This window comes from Camellia sinensis, chromosome 7, assembly GCF_055761805.1.
Source record: "Camellia sinensis isolate YWXY chromosome 7, ASM5576180v1, whole genome shotgun sequence".
In the NCBI taxonomy this organism is placed as follows: domain Eukaryota; kingdom Viridiplantae; phylum Streptophyta; class Magnoliopsida; order Ericales; family Theaceae; genus Camellia; species Camellia sinensis.
In genome coordinates, this window is record NC_138967.1 from 177,667,661 (window position 1) to 177,689,502 (window position 21,842).

The 21,842-nt window shown below is 35.7% G+C and overlaps 2 protein-coding genes across 6 annotated transcripts; one reads left to right on the forward strand and one right to left on the reverse strand.

The window, feature by feature from the left end:
* The first annotated feature begins 1,074 nt into the window (after window positions 1-1,074).
* On the forward strand, window positions 1,075-8,366 carry LOC114312296 (ADP-ribosylation factor GTPase-activating protein AGD5). Of its 3 annotated transcripts, none has more exons than XM_082879964.1 (11): window positions 1,075-1,411; window positions 3,433-3,491; window positions 3,688-3,778; window positions 4,274-4,328; window positions 4,439-4,529; window positions 4,646-4,880; window positions 5,072-5,294; window positions 5,388-5,629; window positions 5,905-6,153; window positions 6,227-6,291; window positions 7,854-8,366. In XM_082879964.1, the coding sequence occupies exons 1-11, from the start codon at window positions 1,361-1,363 to the stop codon at window positions 8,017-8,019; spliced, it is 1,527 nt and encodes a 508-aa protein (XP_082736090.1). In that variant the 5' UTR covers window positions 1,075-1,360; the 3' UTR covers window positions 8,020-8,366. The 3 variants fall into 3 exon arrangements, with proteins under 3 accessions (XP_082736090.1, XP_082736091.1, XP_082736092.1); XM_082879965.1 differs by having other exon boundaries at window positions 1,077-1,411; window positions 6,233-6,291; XM_082879966.1 differs by lacking the exon at window positions 6,227-6,291 and having other exon boundaries at window positions 1,077-1,411.
* A 1,184-nt stretch (window positions 8,367-9,550) lies between these two features.
* Window positions 9,551-18,809, reverse strand: CCDA (cytochrome c biogenesis protein family). Of its 3 annotated transcripts, none has more exons than XR_014336473.1 (12): window positions 18,404-18,619; window positions 18,130-18,234; window positions 13,338-13,393; window positions 12,999-13,129; window positions 12,815-12,900; window positions 12,668-12,699; window positions 12,015-12,176; window positions 11,265-11,337; window positions 11,042-11,142; window positions 10,448-10,849; window positions 10,046-10,092; window positions 9,551-9,886 (listed from the first exon to the last, which is right to left on the reverse strand). XR_014336473.1 is itself a non-coding variant. In XM_082879968.1 (12 exons), the coding sequence occupies exons 1-12, from the start codon at window positions 18,588-18,590 to the stop codon at window positions 9,817-9,819; spliced, it is 1,140 nt and encodes a 379-aa protein (XP_082736094.1). In that variant the 5' UTR covers window positions 18,591-18,809; the 3' UTR covers window positions 9,551-9,816. The 3 variants fall into 3 exon arrangements, 2 of the variants coding, with proteins under 2 accessions (XP_082736094.1, XP_082736093.1); XM_082879968.1 differs by having other exon boundaries at window positions 10,448-10,540; window positions 13,338-13,390; window positions 18,404-18,809; XM_082879967.1 differs by having other exon boundaries at window positions 10,448-10,540; window positions 18,404-18,677.
* Window positions 18,810-21,842: the final 3,033 nt, after the last annotated feature.

The following is a 21,842-nucleotide window of genomic DNA, read 5'->3' on the forward strand; positions in this document are numbered from 1 at the left end:
AAGTACAGTAAAAAACAAAATAATAAAATAAAATACTTAAAAATTTTACTTAAAACATAAAAATATGAATCGAAAACTCAAATTCATTTCAAACAATTATTTTGTTCATACTTTAAAAAGTCATAATTCATATTATATTAATTAATTAATTTAATAATGTATATAATTTTGAAAAATATTCATTGAGATCTATTAACAAATTAAATACAAAAATAATAAAATATTAAATGAAAATTTACTCACTTTTGGTCAATCTATCACTTTTGCATAGTGATAAATTTCACAAAATTTCTCCATTTCAAAATTGTAAAATTTTTGATTTAAAACTAAAACTATGAAATTTTTTAATTTTAAAATTGCTAAATTTTTTAATTGAGAAAGTAAAAAATTATATAAAATTGAAGGCAAAATTTAAGAGATAATTACAACCAAAAAAAAAATGATTGTAACAAAATAACATTAAATTCTTAATTTTGTCAATTTAAAGCTTAACTTTTTGATTTATTTTCCATCTAAATTATTTATCGATTTTTTTGGAGTAAAATTGACGAAAAGATGGTATTTTAAAAAAATATCTAAAGATAAAATGTTACAATTTTGAAATGTTTAATAGATAAAATGTTTTTTTTTTCTATCAATTTTACGTCACAAAAATAAATAAATAATTTAAATTAAAAATATAATAAAATAAATGTTGGGAATCCACCCTTACGAATCTATAATTTATCCCGAATGTGTTTGTGTACTAAAGATTAAAGTCTCGTTTGACAATCTTTAGTTTTTGCCATTGTAAGTTGTCATATCGCGCTCTCTACTTTTATGTATATCTTTTCGTAAAAAGTCAAAAAATTATTAAAATAATATATTTCTAAACGAGAACTAAATTGATAAAATATGAGACTTATTAATAAAATAAATTTGAACGATTAAATTTTTTTAAAAAATAAATTCTAAGTTGAAAACGATAGGTTTATAACCATGTGGATAAAAAATTAGAGTTTTTTTTTTTTTGAACTAGGATAAAAAAAATTGTAGAGTTTAGACCATAAAAACGAATGAAACAAGACTTTACGCGTGGACCCGGATCAAAAACTTTAATCTCACATCATATCATAATTCATTTCATACTACTCTTCTTAACACGTGTGAGATTTTCGCACGTGCATGCCGTGACGCCCGAACAAAAGTCAAGCAGACGCCGTTTCATTCTTCTCCTTCTCTTCCTCTTCCTTCACAGACGGCTTCTACAGAGAGAAAGACGAGAGAGAGAAGAGAGAGAAAGACCACCGACCGTTCTTTCTCTCTCTCTCACCTCTGAGAAATCGCGTAATCGAATTCGATTCCATTATCATCAATCACTATGAACGAGAAGGCCAACGTTAGCAAAGAGCTCAATGCCAGACATAGAAAGGTTTGCAAAAACTTTCGATTTAAGCCTCCTGGTTTTTCAATTTTACACAGATTTTATTTTTCTAGGTATTGGACCTGGAATTTGTTATTGATTGATTGAATGATTGGTTTTTTCTGATCCTTTAAATTGTTGACTTGTTGATTCGGATTTTGGCTGATCCATAAAACCTGATCAGAGATCTCTTATGTGGTTGATGCTGAATTTTTAGGGTTTTTTTTTTTTTTTTTTGGTCTTCGATAGATTAATGAATATTCGAATTGGGGCTTGTTGCTGCATTTTGAACTGAATGAGTAATCGTTATTGATTGAGTGTGGTTCTGTGATAAGTTAAGATTCAAGTTTATAGGACTTTGTTGATTGATTCTTAATTATTACCTTTTGATAATTCTTCAATTTTATATGCACCTAATCTAATAGAGCCTGTTGGGGAATTTTGTAAAATTGGTTAACAATTTTTCTTTTTTCTTTTTTTCTTCCTTGAAATAAAAATTTTAATTTATTTTATTCCTTTTTCTGTGTATTGCATTGTTCACAATTATTGAGTGTTGCATGAGTTGTTATTTTGTCTTGACAGTAGTTGTCTAGAGATTTTTGAAGTTGTGAGTTGTTATCATGACTCTCTTTTTCCTGCTCCCTCAAACACAGAAGAGATCCATGCTTTGTTAGCCCTTTTAGCTGTTTTAGTAAGCCATTTCAATTATTAGTAGGGGGGCATGCATGGGGCATTATTCCTGTTTTCAAGTAAGATAGAAACCTATTGTCTTTATGCTCTAAAACAAGCTGACCTCCAAGGGCAAGAGTGTGACTTGTCTATTCCTACTAATGTTGAGTTTGGATCATGGATTGGGAAAGGGAAAGGGAAAGGGAAAGGGAAAGGGAAAGGGAAAGGAAAAGGAAAAGGAAAAAGCAAGTAAAATGTGAATGAAATAAAATTGCATTTCACCTATATTTCACTCACCTTTTTCCTTTTCCAATCCAAATCTTTATCCAAATCCACGATCCAAACACAACCTAAAGGAAAGAAAGGAGTGACTTACATCTAGGAAAGATCTCTTTATATTAGCTTGTGGTTTAACTAAGTCACGGCCCTTGATCTGTGGATTAGTAAAAGAGGATTCAATTGCTGACCCCAAGTAGCTGGGACAAGGCTTAGTTTAGTTTAGTTGGTTATTGTATCTGTGTTGGTAAAATGAACTCTCCATTCATTTGACATGTCATACCAGTCAAAGTACTCGTCCATGGTAGGAAACTGATCCAAACAAAGTTTCACTCTTTAAACTCTCCAAGCTAGTGATCCAAACAAATGTGAGACCCAGCTTTATGAGTCTCTTGGCAAGGCCGAAAAATCTTTTAGCTAAATATAATGATGGAAGAAATGCCAAGATTTCTTATGTTGTTGGCTTGACATGTGGCCAACAGTTTTCTGGAGGTGCACCTTCTCACCATTCCTTTGTGACAGAAATAATCAGTCCCTGGTGGGAATTGGTAAAACCATGGGAAGAAAAGAAGGTAATAGCTGTGTGCCTGTGCATGACTACATTGCCTGGGCAGCCTCCTTATGGTCAGTTGGTACCATAGCACCATTATGTATTGTGAAGAAGTCACACTAATGTGATTGTTCCAATGTTAAAAGTCTGACGTATGAATTTGAGTATTTTGTTCGGACAAAAAAAAAAGCAGCCTTTTGCTAAAGGCTTTGAATTTTGAATACTTTGTTTGTTTGAAAACTCTAACTACTGACATTTATTTTGCTGAAAGAAAGGTCACAGTATTACTATGTATGTTGGTTGGCACATGCTATTGTATTAGTTATATGATACTTTTTGTAGTTTCTTCCTCCTTTTTATTTTATTTTTTCTAGCTCAATCTTTGATAATATGTAACGGGGGCATTCTGGTTGAGACCACACAACCCACCCCCTCCAAGAAAGATACATGTTTTGTTGCCTTCTTTTCTTCTATTAGTCCATTTTCTTCTATTAGTAAACCTTGATCCAATGTGTTTTGATTTTGTCATTTGCAGATGCTGGAAGGGCTTCTTAAATTGCCAGAGAACAGGGAGTGCGCTGACTGCAAAAGCAAGTATGTTATCTGGAAATTGTCAATGTTGATGACATTGATTGAAATTGTGAAAAAATAAATGACATGGATAGAGTCACAGAACCAGATTAGAAAGCAATGGATCTTTGTGCATTATACCATAAAGTAGCTACATGTTATTAGTTAATAATAATTTTTGTTTATTTAAGTTGCTGGTAGTGACTCATTTTTCATGCAGGGGTCCTCGATGGGCTAGTGTGAATCTGGGCATCTTTATATGCATGCAATGTTCTGGAATCCACAGAAGTCTTGGAGTGCACATATCAAAGGTGATATTTTGTTCATTGGTTATTGTAAAACAACAGTAAAAATTGAAACACACATGATGTATTTATTTATTTTATAAATTTTTCAAAACATATTTAAAGTGCATAAGTTGTATTTCGAATAATGCATAACATTGCTACTATGAAGAGATTCTTCGCATGGTCTGTGAAGTGTTGCCGCTGAAGTGTCCGGAGGTGTTTGTGAAGTGGTCAATGTTATGAAGTTAAAATTTTAATTAAGACATATTGAAGAACTGTTGAATATGCTTTTAGAAGTGTCTGTGCTTCTTACGTGTCATCATTTTGCTCTATTCTTTGGGACCAAATTTACTAATCCACAGCCGTTGGGGTATACTTGCCAACACCAGACCTGTAAACCTATTCCTTGTGATCCTATTAAATATTTTTCATTTCCTTTCCACAACAAACATGTGGTTGACCAAACACCAATTATTATTTGCATATTTATCAATGGATTCTCTCTGGGTCTTTCTACAGGTGAGGTCTGCTACTCTGGACACATGGCTTCCTGAACAGGTTGCATTTATTCAATGTAAGCTTGTCTCCAAGTATCCCAGTTCAAAAATTTTTGTTTTTTTTGTGCTTGATTTTGTTCCAATGCTATAAAAAGAGAATTGGAATTTGGTTTTTTTCCCTATACAGCTATGGGAAATGAGAAGTCAAATAGTTATTGGGAAGCTGAGTTACCCCCTAATTACGACAGAGTTGGGATTGAGAATTTCATACGCGCAAAGTATGCATTTCCTTACTTTTATTAACCATTCTCCTTGGTAAAGCACAGTGCACTATTGTTGTCTGGTTTGTCAACTGCTCATAGTCTTAAGTGTACATATCTTTTATATTTTAAAGGTATGAAGAGAAGAGATGGGTTCCTAAGGATGGCAAGCCAATGTCACCTTCTAGAGTAATAGAAGAAAAGGCTTCTATGCAATGGCAGAGACCTAGTGATAGGAGTGGGCATGGATATGCTAACAATTCTGAAAATTCATCTGAGGAAAGGAAGCACTTTCAAGCACGTAGTTTGAGGGAGAGTGTTCCTTCTACAAGAATTAGTATACCTGTACCTCCTAAAGGACCTGAGTCAGTACGTTCAGTTCTTTACCTGTCTGATTTTCTCCATACTTTGTTGTTTTCACCTTATCTCTCCATACTTATTTTATTTGTCTTTATCATTTGTTGCATTGCATGTTTGTTTGTAATTAATAATCCTGTTAACATGCTTATGCCCCCTAAGGCTTTGAAATTGTGGGCCTTACGTAGTTGCCTTACAAACAGGTCACTCCTGCGCTGAAGACTCAAGAGGTCATTCAGAAATCAGAACCAGCAGTAGCAGTGCCTGCTGAATCCGTAAAGCAGGTGGCAGACTCTAGTGCAGTTGTCTCTCCCCCTAAAGTTGATTATGCTATTGACCTTTTCAACATGCTGTCAATGGATGGTCCTAGTGAAAATGGTTCAGAGGCAACCTCAGCTGATGATAATACATGGGCAGGTTTCCAGTGTATGTCTAAGTTTTCCTCATTTTGAACAATGAGATGAGATAAGCAATAATATCTACTAATATGGTTGTTTTCTTCTTCTTGACTACTTGCAGCTGCTGCGGAAGGATCAACAACTGACAAAACAGGCTCTACAAAGCCAGATGATAGGAAAACCCAGTCTACTTCTGGTGTTGAAGATCTTTTTAGAGACTCTACAAAACCAGATGATAACAAGACCCAGTCAACTTCTGGTATTGAAGATCTATTTAAAGACACTCCTTCACTAGCACCTTCTATGGTATCAGAGAAGCCTCAAAAAGATGTTAAAAACGATATTATGAGCCTTTTTGATAAGGTAAGTTCTACAGCATTATCTGCAGGATTTTTTAGCTCTCAATGTATTATAAGATTTGATTGACATATTGTTTATTTGGTTGATTTTGGGAAAAATATACTTTAGGTTTTGTTTGTGTAAAATATGAAGTTGAGTTAATGATGATGTTGAATTCTCAGTCTAATAAAGGATGAAAGATCAACCACATTCCTTGGGTTTTTCTTATTACTGTTTCTTCTTCTACTACTACTTTGAAAGTCGAATGCATTTAATCTTGTAGCTTATTTGTTTTGCAGTCCAATATGGTGTCACCATTTTCTGCTCATCAACAGCAACTTGCCATGTTAGCACAGCAACAGTCCCTTCTTATGGCTGCTGCAGCTAAATCTGCTGGTGTGATGCCAAAATTTGTTGGCAATGCACAACAATCGGGGCCCAATGGTACAAATGTACCCACTCAGAACTGGCCAAATGTTGGCTACCAGTTTCCTGGTATGATGATGCCAGGAGTTGGAAATAATGAGCCACAGAAATACATGCAGCAGGTAGAATATTTTAACCGCACTGTTCTTTGAATGAATTGAGTCTGAACACTCATTTTTATATATTTTTTCTCAGAGTCAGATGGGAAGTGTGGGGCCAGGTCTGGTTGGGAGCTCTGTTCCATTTCCAACATCATCAAGGTACTTCACATCATCAGTGTAGTTTAGGTCACATTTTCATGGTTTTTGTTAACCAAATGTTTGATTGAGAGTTTATTGCTGGATGACTTACCAAAATTAAAGCCAGATGCATAAATTAGATGATTGTGGTGTCATTAAAAAATCATACTAATTTAAATGTAATTTTCAGCAGTCATTAATGCTTTGGCTGCTGTCATTATTATAACGTGGCATCTATTTTCCCATGGAAATGCTTATAAAAAAATCTTCAAGCTCTGCAAAATACTTGTTTTTAGTTTTTTTTCATATTCAAACATATATAACCTTGTATCAGAGGGTAACCAAAAATGAGAATTCTATTTATTTCAGATTTGAGTTGGAAGTTTATTATTTCTTTTCTTTATAGAGAATTCTAGGTAACAAGAGAATTTTATTTGTATAAGGGCATATTTGATTAGTAGGATTATAGCATAAGATTGGGATTTTGTTAATCCATGGACTCACAATCCCATGTTTTATTGCAAATTTTATTAACCGGATAACATGTGCGGCAGACATTCAATCCGACAAAATTGGCGAATTTTTAATATTGAGAGCGGTTGGGATCATAATTTCAAGTATGAAAAAAATAAATAAATAAATAGAAAATAAATGGTTATCTTACTAATTTAATTGGATAACTACGCTAACTCATGGGATTATTAATCATTTCACTATTAATCTTGTTAATCAAACAAGGCTTAAGAGTAATATCTATTTATACTCACTAGATAGAAATAAAATTATATCGAAAGAAATAATATTAATATAAATAGAATTCCAGTCAATGGAGCTTGAAACGAGACATACCCACAGTAAAACGAAGTTAGCCAGTTTGATCAAAATGAATTCTTGTGGCTATAAGCAACCAACATACTCAGCCCCTTCCTTCCCAGTATCAAACTCAATTACTTTTAGTGAAGAGAATGCAAGAATGCATTTTCAATGGCTCATTTTTTTGTGGCACTGACTGTATAAACACCCACAGAGAGTTTCTATGAAGACACCAATGGAAAATTACTACCAGAAATTAAAAAAAAAAAAAAAAAAAAAACGCTTATTTTCTACTAGACGATGCATAGCAAGGATATAACGCTGGATGAAGTTTATCATGTAGACACCCGTGGATTTGCATAAAGTTCTTTAAGCTCCAATAAGCTTACAATATAACTATCGCTTTTTTCTTTTTCTTTTTTTTGTATAAAAGTAGGATGATGAGTCGAGTTTCTGTAATTTCCCTGCATTGTTTATATATGACTGTAGATCTGCAATTTAGGAACCATATTGAGGAAGAAAGATTGGGGTGACCATTGGTTCAATGGTTAAGACTTGGCTTAATAACCTTAAGGTTATGGGTTCAAGTCATGGGGCCATCACTTTGTGCATTATGCCAAAGGTTAGGTGTGCACTCAATCTTTTCCCTCCCAAACACACATTAATGTGTACTAATTCGGCGTTATTTATTTTTTTTTTTATTGAGGAAGAAAGATTACCATGTCCTCCGAATCTTCACATTTATTATCCTTTTCATTTCTCTAATGCAGCATTTATACTATGGGGCAAAATGCTTCCATTAGTAGTGTGGCACCTGCTGGAACAAGCAGAACAATGCCATCAGCATCCCCAATCCCATCTGCAGCTCCTCCTACACAGTCAGCGAAAGAATATGATTTCTCTTCATTAACACAAGGGTTCTTCTCAAAATCCTGAGATGCCACCGGGAAAGTGACTCTGGCTTTCCAGCTAAAGCATGCCAAATGAATATATTTCAGGAAAGCTAGCATTTTGGAGGTTACTTTTTGCATTGGAGGTTGTAAACTATTTGTAGAGGAGGTGTTTTTTTTTTTTTTTTTTTTCTCCTATTTTCATTTTCCTCATCTTTTGATTTTCCCCTCTTTCTATTCTGGGTGGTGGCTTTGTTTGTACGATTAGGTGTATGCAGAGAAACAAGTCGGGTTTAGATTGATTGATATTTGATAATAATTTTTTTCACATCCTGTTTTAGATGAATTATGATTATAGAGAAAATATGAAATTTTATATTTGAAATGAGATAATCTGCTGTCTTAGAATGGAAAATTTGAATTATTAGGTGCATTTGTGTTTGGTTACTGGGTGTCTCCTAGAAAAATCTAGTTTTGATGCTTATTCACACCATTCTTATTGGAATATGAAGTGCCTGCTGTATCTACCCTTCGCCTCTAACCTGGTTGTGCAAAAGAGTTTGTTGATCATATGAACATTAGGTTGTGATGAGTGCTTAAGCTGCAAATTTAATCTTCTTGTCTTTTGATTCATGTGCTTATTATCCTCTTAGTGCCTCTATGTAGTTTCTTTGGATTTGTAGTTTAACATCTCCATTAGACCTCTCTTTTCTTTCTACGTCAATACAAGGGTTTGCATTGCCATATTTTAAGCTGGCCTAGGCCTAATTCAAGGGCCAGCCCTTTCCATTTGGGATACAGTTCAATCGTACTTCAACTGGAGTAGCTTAAGGTTTGCGTTGCCATATTTTAAGCTGGTCTTGGCCAAATTCAAGGGCCAGCCCTACCCATCATCTGGGATACAGTTCAATTGTACTTCAACTGGAGTAGCTTAGGAATTTTTAAATTTTTTTATTTTTTAATAACTGAGTATTTACAAAGCTTTGTCCTCTCAACTAGGTTTTTTTGGGTTCATACAATCTCTTTGTTACACAAGTAATTATCAGATTCAAGTCCTGGAGCTTTTTTGGTTCATACAATCGCTTTGTTACAGAAGTAATTATCGGATACAAGTCCTAGGGGTGACCTTGAAGTGGGGTTGGTGTTGTGCTATACAGGCATCGTGTTCTGTGGGGGTGTGTTCCAAACCTGTTTCAATAATCTAAACCATTCGTATTGTAAAATTTGTCAAATAAACTATCCATGAAAAAATTATTAATTGTTTATTTTTTAAAAAAATAAATGTGATGGGCTACACATGTCCAATTAACTTCAAATTTTTTATAAATGACATGCTCGACGAATATTATAATATGAACGGTTTTGGATCATCAAAATAAGTTCAGAACAAATCCTGCCAATAGAGTTAAAGCACGTTTGAGATTCAAACTCAGAATTTATGTTTTCTAAATGACTTATCAAATATAGCTTGCCCAAGTGTTTGGAACACTCCAAACTAATATTCAGCCATATCTGAGCTCTCAGGTAGATAGACAAAGAATAAGATCAGCGCTATAAGTACTGTATACAAATTCATATTTTCAGGGGAAAAAAAATAAACTACTTTATCAACCTATACATTGTATTGTACACAAATAACAAATCTTTCATCTCTGTACATGTCATTTCTATGCAGCAATATATATCCCAAACATTAACACAAAGATTTGAGCATATCTATCACCCCTACCCTTTTCGTTTTTGTCTTAGCATGCTTTCCCATGAATGTCAAGTTACTTAAGCAATGAGAAGCAGATACAAAGTAATAATTAGGGACACTTGCATGTTTTCCATTCTTGCGTCGTCAAGCCATTGTCACTGGGAAAAGCCGGTCCAACAGAGTATAAATACCACCGCCTAAGAGGAGAGCACCACTACAAAACATCAAATACATGTGTATGAGCGACAACTACACTCTAAGGAACAGAATTGTCAACATCTGACCACTAATGAAGATGAGCATTGAAGAGTAGATGCAAAAAAGGAACCTCAAGCACAACTTATCCTAATGCCAAAAAATGGGGAGAAAATACCTCATTGGGTTGATCCATGCTGAGAATTTGCGGAATGAAAGCAGGCTCTGCAGACAATTTGTGTTAGAAATTGCCAAGGATACAAATGAACAATAAAAATTAGACAAACAAAAAGTGTAGGAGTAAGAACGAAACAAAGTGGCAAACAGTTTATCAGTGATGACACAGATTTGGCCTCCACCTACAGATGGTAGGAAGATCTGGGCATAGTCCCAGTGTCTCCCTAATAGACCTTGCCAAAACATTGGCTACGTACACTAAGCCATTGGAACAATCATAATTTTGGCCCAGGCCCACGATGCACTATCTATATATACCTCGGAAAGGAGGGGAAAAGCAGCGGTAAGTTATGCACATCAAGAGTTCGCATACAAGATTTTACCGAGTGAAAAAAGAGTATACCTGCAATGCTCCTGCAAAAGAAGCAGCTAGAAGTAGAGGAGCAACATAGCCAGTTGTGTATGTCAACAGTAAGCTGCCCCCTATTACTGGATCCTGTTAGGAGTTTCACATTAGTTATTTATTTATGACTGCATTTTTTGTCTCAATATTGGAACTGAGGATTGAATTAAATAATCAACCAGTAAGCATTATGCATACTATCAACTTAAAAGATGGATCTAGGGGTGGGCCTATGTTCGGATGAAGGGGGGCCATGGCCCCTCCTGAGTCTCAAAATTTCTCTTGGGTAGACTTGCAAACTGGGTTTCCTATAAAATTATAAATATTGGCCCCACCAATATTGTGCCAATTTTGCTCCCTCAACTGTGAATGTCAAGATAAATGCAGTCATAGCAAGTTGACCTGCATGTTATGTAATTAAATAATAGGTTTAGAAGCTCAAATGCAATGTATAGCATATATGATGCATCCAAACATGAGAGAGAGAGATAAGAGTGCTAAGCCATCATTATAGGCCCAGAACGATCAGTATAAAGCAGTCTGAAAAGGTAATAATTCAGATGGAAATTGATATCAATAAACATTTAAAAGTACCTTGGATGCAGCTACGTATCCAAGCAGGGTTGCCAGCACAGGAGTGCTGCAAGGTGAAGCGGCTAATGCAAATGTAAGCCCAGCCAAATATGCTTGCACACCTGACATGTCAAATTTTTTAAAATGTTAGTTGCACTTTCAAGCTGTAAGCACATCCGAGAGCCAGCCAAACCCCAGTGATGAATACTTGAGAAGCTGATGGTAAAATTAGAAAGTCCATTACCTGAAGGGAAATTAGCAGCAGCAGCACGAGGATCAAAGTTGTTGAAAAATGAAGGAAGCTGTAACTCGATTATCTGCAATATCGGCCAGCAAGACCATGGAAAAAAGAGGGATATTAGCTAGGAATAAATGGATAAAACCAATATCTATCCAGAACTTAAATGATTCTGTTTAGACATACTTAAGAATGCCATGCTAACGGAAACCAATTGGGTCAAATAGATAACATGGCTCGAGTTTTATGTAAGCTGAAAACTTAAACATGGATATACAACCAAACCAAAGTCTATGCTTTTGGAAGAGCCACCTTCTGAAAATCAATCAAATAAGGTGGCAATGTGTAGGTTTAGGTTTAGCTACCTTAGAAAGAACATGGTACGAAACATCGTAAGAGGAAAGGAAGAAGCATGTGAAGAAAAAGGATTGTTTACTCATGTAGTTCCTATAGTTTCTAGATTGGTTACTTCAGTTAGACTAAGAACTGATTTACCATTGGCAATTTTGTGGTTATCATTATTGCAAATTATTACGTTTTCCCTTTTTTGTTCAAAAAACTTACAGTTATTTGGTACAGAACTATCACGATGAAAGTAACATATAGAAAAATCTCTTTCATAGAGTGGGCCTTAAATCAAAGCAAAGAACAATAAATTCTCTGCAGAAGAGAGATTAAAAAAGAAGTATTGAAAATGAGTACAGAAGATGTAAAACGAGATTATTGAGCAATCATAGCATTGATACAATTAATCACCTCCAGGAGGTTTAGACCCATAATTACGGCCAAACCAGAAGCAACCACAGGTAGTCCCTGCCCTATCTGTCCATACGCCTTTCCAGCAAATGATGCTGATATACCAAGGATTGCCAGCGTAGTAGCCAATCCCAATGAAAATGCAACCGAGTTCCCAATGACCTAAACAATGAAAAACATACGACTTAAACATGAGAAAAAGAGCCTGTCATCACATATATATATATATATATACACTGTTATCACCAGGGAGCATGCTAAATTGAGTACCATAAGCAAGAGAAGGGTAAAAAAGAAAAAAGAAAAAGAAAAGAAAACCACCAAATGCAAGGAGCTTAGAAAACTAATCTATATGTTTTCAGTGTAATAAATAAAAATGAAAGAAATATAATCAAAAGTAACTCCTCCAAAAAAACAACACCCAATTCTTAGACACTTGGCGCTAGGGTGGTAGAAGTGGCAACTGTTCAAATTTCCATCAACCAAATTTAACTGTTACAAACATCTAAGCAGTACTTTAGCTTAGCTCACCGTCACAGTTCTAAGCTAATGCTGGTTTCTGAAATGATCCAATGATCCCTGACCACATAATCACATAATATGGAAACCACAAAATTGTAAGTGAAAGACGAGAATTAGAAGAAGTTATTTACCTCTGTTTTGCTTTTCCCTGAGCCAAAAGCTCCTGGATGATTTCAGCAAGTCCAAGAATCCGCATCAGACATGGCAAGCCAAGTGTATCAGTAACAACCCAGTATCAAATTATTTTACCACAAAATTTAACACCAAATATTTGTTACCAATATAACCAAGGGTCAGCGGTAAAACACTCAGTGTACAAGGAGAAAGGCTAGTTACAAGCCCCGCGCCAAATATAACAGCCAAGCTGCAAAGAGGAACATGCATGAACAGCAGATAAAACTATAAGTATAAAATCACCAAATGACCAAATTCAAACTTAGAAACAGTATGCAGAATATGAACCTAGTAAAACTGAGAGCTGATAGCTGGTCCTGAACAGCTTCATTAGCCTGTTGTCCAGCTGAATATAGGAAGCCTCCAAACCAATCTCCAACACTTCCATCTGCTAAAGTATAAACAGATGCAGCTCCTTCCTGACTTGAAGAAAAATAACCGTATTTCCTGAGATTATATGGGAGAGAAAAATAGAACAAAACTTGCATATAGGACTCGGAAAAACTGAGAATGATCTACTATGTACTCCTGTCTAAGCATGATTGACAAATCAAAAAACTAAAAAGACTCAGTTTAAACATTAATTGAATTTAAACAAGATGGCTAAAGCTAACAACAAGTTCTCACCATAATATTCTCCATACTTACAGCCTTTGCTGCATTAGCCACAACCAAATTTGCTGCTGAAAACATCAAAAATAGAAACAAGTATCGAAAGTTATATGCTTGCACCCAAACATCAAAGCAATGGGTATAATTTTATACGAACGAAAAGAAGATGAGGACAAATATATTTGAAAATTTCCAAATAAATAAATAACCCAAATGATCAAAGCTAACCAACACCGACTTTTTTGTTGACTCCAATAAGAAGCTAAGAAAAATTCTGCATGTAGTTTAATTATACAGAGTTTAGGTATCAGCCTCTGATGCACACATAATTACATTTTAAAAACGGCATTTGCAAAACCAAACAGATTCGATATGAGTTTCAACAAAAACGATTCAAATTGTGCTGTTGAATCGGAAATTGAGTGAATTGTACGATTCAATTTATGATTCACTACAATTCATTGAGATTCACACGAATCACTGCAATGCAGTTCTTTTTCTATTTTTGTTTATATAATGCATGAAACATAGTCGTTTTCACCAAATTATAAAAATAAATAGAAGAACATAATTACTTAAATCGATATATGTGATTTTATGTGTATATACATTTATAATTTAGTCATATTAATAATAGTTTTTATTAAACACTGTATACATTTCGATTTTAAACACTGTGTTATATATTATATAATACAAATCTTATGATTCACCATTTGAAAGGATTTATGATTCACTATTTTAACAATTGGATTCACGATTTGATAACAATATAGTCACCACAAATTTGCATTACAATTTAGGCAAATGGTTAACAAATAAATAAATAAAACCAGAGAAATGTGACATTATGAGTGTAAAATAATAAATTGAGATGTATATTATTATTGATGTTTTGATTGATGTTCTGTCTATTACAAATGGTTCCTTATATAGATGTAGGTGTAGAGGATGGTGGTGGTAGGTGAGTGTAGTAGGTGAGTGTGTGGTAGGTGATGGTAAGTGTGTGGTAGGTGATGGTAAATTATACAATGTACATTAACAGCCCCCCTCAAACTCAAGGAGGATAGGTACTAGCCAACTTGAGTTTGGAGAGAGTAACAAAACAGAAAAATAAGCTGATAAATAAAATTAAAAATGGGATAGGAGACACTGTATGGTTGTGTCAGACCGTTGTAGAAGACACGGTATGGTCGTGTCGGACCGTTGTAGCAGACAGTTTACGGGGTCATGTCGGACCGATGTAGCAGACACTGTGTGGTAGACCGTTGTAGAAGACAGTTTATGGGGTCATGTTGTAGCAGGACAGTTTACGGGGTCATGTCGGACCGTTGTAGAAGAACAGTTTACGGGGTCATGTCGGACCGATGTAGCAGGACAGTTTACGGGGTCATGTCAGACCGTTGTAGAAGACAGTTTACGGGGTCATGTCGGACCGGTGTAGCAGGACAGTTTACGGGGTCATGTCGGACCGTTGTAGCAGACAGTTTACGGGGTCATGTCGGACCGTTGTAGCAGATTGTGGTGGTGCACCAAGGGGGTGACTTAGGGAGTTTGCCATGAGCGACTTATACATGATACTGTGTATAACCCCCCCTCAAACTCAAATAGGTGTGAAGAGAGAAACCTATTTGAGGTTGAAACAAAGGGATTGATAAAGCTGACCGGTGTAGAAGACACTGTATGAGTGTGTAGATAGGCTGCCCAAAAAATATACATGTAGATATATATCGAGCCCTCAAAAGTCGTGCCCTCAAAAGGTGTGCCCGCACCCTCAAAAGGCATGTCATCAAAAGGCGTGCCCGAGTCATCAAAAGGCGTGCCATGAAAAGGCGTGCCAGGTTGTCGGCGTCAAGAGGCGCGCGATGCGCGTGGCTGCCTCGGCTATTTAACCAAGACGGAGCCTGAGGCCGAGGCAGAGGCAAAAAAACCTGCGAAATCCTCTGAAAAACTCTTCGTTGTGCTGAGAGAGAGAGTCTGTAACACTCTGTGGCGAGAGATATTCTGTAACACTCTGTTGCCCAGAAAATGGCCTCTTCGTCCCGTGGTCTGCTTACTCTCTTTCCCGATCTCAACGAGTCAACAAGAGAGATAACGGGTGCGGTGTCCCGTGAACCTCAACCAAACACCACTGGGTTTGCTCCGTTGAACTTTCCGATGCAGTCGGTGGAGCAAAAAATGGCAGTGCAAACGGATGTGGAGGCGAATCAGTATACTTTGAAGGCATGTGTGGAGTCCATGACGGCGGTCACAAACTTGTCGCACCGGCTGCAGAGTAGGACAAATGAGGTGCAGCAATTAAACTCCCAGCTGGCTCTGCTCCAACGCATGTATAAGGATGCGCGAGCAGAGATAAGCGTGCTAAGGGCAGAAAACAAGGAGCTGAAGCGGAAGGCCACCGTGATGTTCCGATTTGGAGGGCCGCCATATGCTGCAGTGGAGGAGCAGGGAGTAGTGATCGTGCCCAGTGGAGTGGGAAACACGGAGGCAACACCGGCAAGGGCCGCCCAGGATGGAGGCAAGAAGAAGCGACCCGCAGCAGAGTAGAGAAGAAAAATCCCACTGTGGGTGTGGTTGTTGTGTTATGGTTTTGTTTTTGTTTTGTTTTTGTTTTTTTTTTTTTTTTTTGTTTTTTTTTTTTTTGTGGAAAATTGTGATCGGGGGTGATCCCGGAGATGAAGAAAATATGGGTTGTTGTGCAAATTTGAATTTTTTTTTTTTTTTTTTTTTTTTGTTTTGTGTTGTTTTGTTTTTGTTTTTTTTTGTTTTTGTTTTGTTTTGTTTTGTTTTTGTTTTTTTTTTTTTTGTTTGATGAGCATGGTGATGATGAATAGAAAATGATGAATAAAAATAATAAAGGTGGCAGTGGGAATGGAATAAACAAAAATAAAAAAAATAAAAAAGAGTGGCTTTGTGTGTGATGAAAAAAAAAGAGTCGGTGGACAATATGAAATTAAAAAGAAAGGAAAAGAGGGGGACAAAAGTTGGCGGATGGTGTATCATGGAGTGGTGGATCACAGTGTGTTTAAAAAAAAAAAAAATTAAATAAAATAAAAGAAGGTTGGATGGACAGAGAGAGATTAATAAAATATGAGAGAATAATGATAAATATAATTAAAGTGGGTCTGGTGGAGAGAAAGGGACCAGAGAGTGAGTGAGTGCCCCCATGTGCTGGGTTTGGTGTGTGCCGTGTGTGTGCTTGTGGATGCATGTGCATATCAGTGTGTTTAAGGTAGAATCCACTGTCCCAGGGTTAGTTTTTCCATTGGATTCTCAATCTGTACTGGTAATAAAAACAGAACCATTGGAATAGCAGTGACCGATTCAGTTGTGATGTCGAAGAGGCTGGATCGACGGCGACGCCGATTGAGGTTGCTTCGCCGGAGGAAGTAGTTCTGAGCGTGACGAGCGACTGGCGTCGGTGTTCGAGGCTTCACGAAATTCCTTGAAATCCAGTCTCCTTTCCCTACTCTTTGCAGGCCTAAGAGAAACAACTTGTGCTCGTCCTCAGTCCATGGAATACCTCGCTTGCGCTCGCGACTCCCGGAGGACTGGGGGTGAACGGCCTCGTCGGCGGAGGCGTAACCGCCGCCACTGCAGGCAACGTCGGCGACGTTGGAGGAGTCCTGACACTGAGGCGGTTCGTATTGCGACAGAATGGTCATACTGACGCTCTTCCTCATCGGATCAACCTTGACTCGGACGCCGAACAGCATGAGCCGGAGTTGCAGTTGGAGATGTGGCCGAAGGTAAGAGAGGCTTGTGAGCAAGCACTGGGTAGCAAAAGAAGGCACCAAGATGGTGGTAAGGAATCGAACGGAGGAGATGAAGGACATGAGGCCGGCGCGACCGAAGAACTTGGCGACGAAGACGGTGGCGTGGCCTTGAGATTCAGGGGAGTCGATCCACTGAAGGCATGGTCGGAGGATACAGTTTTCGCTGCAACCCTTTCGAAGAACTCGACATCCATTGCAACTCATGATTACAAGCTCAACATATCAGATTCAAGCTATAAACGAGGAAATGAATTTGGTAGCCAGACGCAGAAACTGGAGAGAGAGAGAGAGATTTGTGTGTATGTATCGAGTGATGGCAATGGTGGTGTGTTTCAGTGAGGTGCCGAGAGGGAGAGGGAGAGGGAGGTTTGAATTGGTTGAGATCCGACGGGCAGTCAAGGCAAGGTTGCCGCCCGCCGGAAGGCGAAGAACACCAAGATCTTTAACCTTGCTCTGATACCATGTAAAATAATAAATTGAGATGTATATTATTATTGATGTTTTGATTGATGTTCTGTCTATTACAAATGGTTCCTTATATAGATGTAAGTGTAGAGGATGGTGGTGGTAGGTGAGTGTGTGGTAGGTGATGGTAAGTGTGTGGTAGGTGATGGTAAATTATACAATGTACATTAACAGCCCCCTCAAACTCAAGGAGGATAGGTACTAGCCAACTTGAGTTTGGAGAGAGTAACAAAACAGAAAAATAAGCTGATAAATAAAATTAAAAATGGGATAGGAGACACTGTATGGTTGTGTCAGACCGTTGTAGAAGACACGGTATGGTCGTGTCGGACCGTTGTAGCAGACAGTTTACGGGGTCATGTCGGACCGATGTAGCAGACACTGTGTGGTAGACCGTTGTAGAAGACAGTTTATGGGGTCATGTTGTAGCAGGACAGTTTACAGGGTCATGTCGGACCGTTGTAGAAGAACAGTTTACGGGGTCATGTCGGACCGATGTAGCAGGACAGTTTACAATGAGATTACAGTTACAAAGCACCAAAAGTAGGAGAAGGAAGGGCAATTACCTGCAACGCCACTTACTATCGTCAAAACTTCAAAACTGTTGCTCCGGCGAAGATTTTGATCCACAGACGATACGTTTAGTGTTCCGGTAGGAACCTTGGATTTACCTTGGGATACAAAAATCAATAATAATCTCCATTGCGTTAGGTTTTTGAAATGGAAATAGAAGATAACTTGAATAAACACACACAACACAACACAAGTATTTTTGAATCACAGTGAATTGAAGAAGTAATAATTAGAGAGACTTATGTATGTATGTTTGTATGTACTCACCATGAGTGCATGTGTTGTGGAGTTTGGAGCTTGAAATTGTACCTCTGCAACTGTTTAAAACAGAATTCATCTTTGTTCGGGTTTCGAGATCAGTAATCGAAGCAAGCAAGCAAGATTTTATGCTATGAAGCAGTTGAAGAATTTCTTCAGCACCGATGATGGGAAAATGGCAATCACGCAGCACCATTCGTTTTTGCTGATGGGCCCCATGACAAACGAACAAATTCTAGAGTCCACCTCCAAAGTATGTCAAAATTTCATTGTAACCCCTAGTTTTCCTTTTTTTAATAACACTTAGGCCATGCTTATTTTGCCAATTAGGCGGTGGGATTAGAATAGTAAGGAGGTGGGTCTCAATGAAGCTTGTTTGGTGGCTTACTTGTGGAGGGGGATTACTATTCCAGATGGAGTCTTACTCCACACCCTCAATAGAATTAACTTGTCCTTCTACGAGTTGGGATTGAAAAAATAGTGGGGGGATTATGATGTATTTTTTCTTTTCTTTTCTTTTCTTTATTTTTTAAAATCAGGTGCAACCTGTTATTTGTATAAAAAAATAAAAAAAATAAAAAAATTATATTTGTTTTAGAATTTTTTTTAATATAGAAATATTTTATATAAAAATAATTTAACAATCTCATCACTAATCATCTTTCCTACTATCATTAAAACAAACACATTTTTACTTAATCCATTCCCTAATAATCCTCACATTAACAATCTCTTCACTAATCATTCTCTCACTAACAATCTCATTCAATCTGATTCGCTAAACAAACGTGACCTTAGACCTTTTGTATTTTCTACACTAGAAAGAAACTTCCTATTTTACTCTTAATTAACTAAAATTAAATTCATAATAAAGGCATTTATACCGTCTCTTTTGACAACTCAAAAAAAAAAAAAAAAAAAAAAATCACTTCTTTTTCTAAATTTTTTGTCTTTAGTGATTTTTTTTCAAAATTATGTCAAATTTTTTTAGACAAATCTAAAAGTATATATTTTTTGAAAAATTTCAAAAAAACAATGAAAAGGCCAAAAAAGATAGTTTACTTTGTCTTTTTTAATTTTTTTTTTAAAGAATATGAAGTTCCAGTTTAGAAACTTAATTTTTTTTGAAAATTTATAAAAACAAACCCCCAAACAATGAAAAAGGAGGAAAGTACAAAGTATTGTTCATATGTTTTCAAGTTAAAGTCTTATGATTCAAATGAAAATCCCTAACCATTGTCAAATTTGGGCTTGTTTTCCAATACAAAACAAAAATGAAAAGAGAGAGTTTTGATGAGAGGGCTGAAGAATGAAGTGAAAGTAAAACGGAAGAGATTTTCGGTAAATGAAAAAGAGAAAACATATGGTGAATAAGTATAAAGATTGTCGATGAACGAGAAAGATATCAACAGAGAGATTTTAGTGTTAAAAAAAGTGAGAGAGACAGTGAGGTAGTAGGTGTTGGCTATGAAAAAAGGATACTTTCAATTCAAATGTCAGAAATACATTTACGCACAAGTAAAGGATGATGGAGGTGGAGTTCGGATCCTCTCCAGCACTCCTCTCCGGTTCTTCCTTCGGTCGACGAACAGGATTCTGTCACGTCATTCATGTCAAAACCTAAGGCTCAGATTAACTAAAAAAAAAAAGTTGAATGGTTCTGTCTCACGTCAACTCACACACACTTTCAGTCTTACTCTCACTCTCACACTCACACAGACACACACACACGCGCATACACACACACTCTTTCTCTCTCTCTCTTCTATTAAAAAAATAAAAAACTATTTTAATTTTTTAATTTTATTTTCATAATATTTTTTAAAATTAATATCATTAAAATATATCTTTAAAATGAGACTAATATTAAATATATTTAATAAATAATTAAAATAAATAAAAAATAATTACTATGTTTAGTTATGTTTTGAAATTATTATTTTTTAAATATAAAAATTAATTTGATGAAATAAACACACAAAAATCATATATTTTTGAAATTCTCAAAAACAATCTTCATTCCAAAAAAATATATATGAAAATAATTTTTTTTAAGGAAATAAAAAACACACAAATCCAATCTTTGCATTTAAAAAAAAAACACACAATTCTAATTTGTGCATAGGTTCAAATCAAATCCAACATGTTTTTTTATTTTCATATGATTTTTTTTTTAAATGAAATTTGTTTTTGAGAATTTCATAAATATATGATTTTTGTGTCTTTATTTCATCAAATTAATTTTTATATTTAAAGAATAATAATGATATATTTTCATCAAATTAATTTTTATATTTAATATTAGTGTCATTTTAAAACTGCATTTTTAATGATATTAATTTTATAAAATATTATGAAAATAAAATTAAGATTAAAATAGTTTTTTTAATTTTTTATTGGGAGAGAGAGAGAAGAGAGAGAAAAGAGAGAGAGAGAGAGTGAGTGAGTGTATATGAGTTGACGTGAGACAGATGTGTGCGTTGAATGAAATTCAACCAATCAACTTTTTTTTTTTTAGTTAATCTAAATCATAAGTTTTGTTATGAATAACGTGACGGAATCGTATCCATTGACCGAAGAAAGAACTGGAGAGGAGCGCTGAAAAGGATCCGGACTCAATAGAGGTGGCCACGATGGTGAGTATTGCAATATAGAAAGGTTCAAGAAAAGAGAGTGGTAGGTGCAGACGAAATAGACAAAAGGGCTGGAGTGAAGAGTTTCGCAAAAGTGGTGATTTTTTACCATAAAAGGTGTTGGTAAACTCAAATATGTAGAAGTGTCCATAATTTTAGTAGAGATATTCACTAATAATGACTTTGATGTGCCCTCAGAATTAATTTCAAAGATCAAACATTGACCTGATGGATGAAACACCTGTACTAGACTAGACAATGAGATGATGCCTAGGTTTGAATCCTACTCTATGCAAATTCTTATTCCTTTTCTACCACCAATTGTATATCTATATATAGAAGAAGCGTTTTTTTTTTTTTATGGCTTGTCATTTCTTTTTTTATTTTGTCCTTAGTTTATTTTGAAATTATTATTTTTTCTTTTAGTTGGTTGGTGAAACAATTTAGGTGGTGACATTTTGAAAATTATGTAAGGCATTTTGGTTGCTTTGGTTGGGAAGATCTGTTTTGGGTTGCCTATTTTGGTCAGAAATTTTATTTTCACACACTTAATTAGCTCAAGGCACACATTTAATGAAATATTAGTTTAATGATAATTATATCGTAAATAAAAATGACTATAATAGACATTCACCAATACACATAATATTATATAGAAAAATTCTCTGTACACATCTTTTAAGAACAAAAAAATCTCAATGTACACCTTTTGAGGTAAAAAAAAAATTTAACTTTAATTTTTCCATTGTTATCACTTGTTGCACATTCTATACTCCTCTATTGCAAACCAATGGAAGTTCAAACTCAAACAAAAA

What these genes read in the sequence shown, in the direction of transcription:
- LOC114312296 (XM_082879964.1), top strand. Translation starts at nt 1,361, where the DNA reads ATGAACGAGAAGGCCAACGTTAGCAAAGAGCTCAATGCCAGACATAGA. An exon ending in CACAGAAATACATGCAGCAG is followed by an intron (nt 6,154 to 6,226) that starts GTAGAATATTTT and finishes ATTTTTTCTCAG; the next exon opens with AGTCAGATGGGAAGTGTGGG. An exon ending in CCATTTCCAACATCATCAAG is followed by an intron (nt 6,292 to 7,853) that starts GTACTTCACATC and finishes TCTCTAATGCAG; the next exon opens with CATTTATACTATGGGGCAAA.
- CCDA (XM_082879967.1), bottom strand. Translation starts at nt 18,590, where the DNA reads ATGGTGCTGCGTGATTGCCATTTTCCCATCATCGGTGCTGAAGAAATT. An exon ending in TGGGTCTAAACCTCCTGGAG is followed by an intron (nt 11,338 to 12,014) that starts GTGATTAATTGT and finishes CCGATATTGCAG; the next exon opens with ATAATCGAGTTACAGCTTCC. An exon ending in TGCTGCTAATTTCCCTTCAG is followed by an intron (nt 11,143 to 11,264) that starts GTAATGGACTTT and finishes TTGACATGTCAG; the next exon opens with GTGTGCAAGCATATTTGGCT.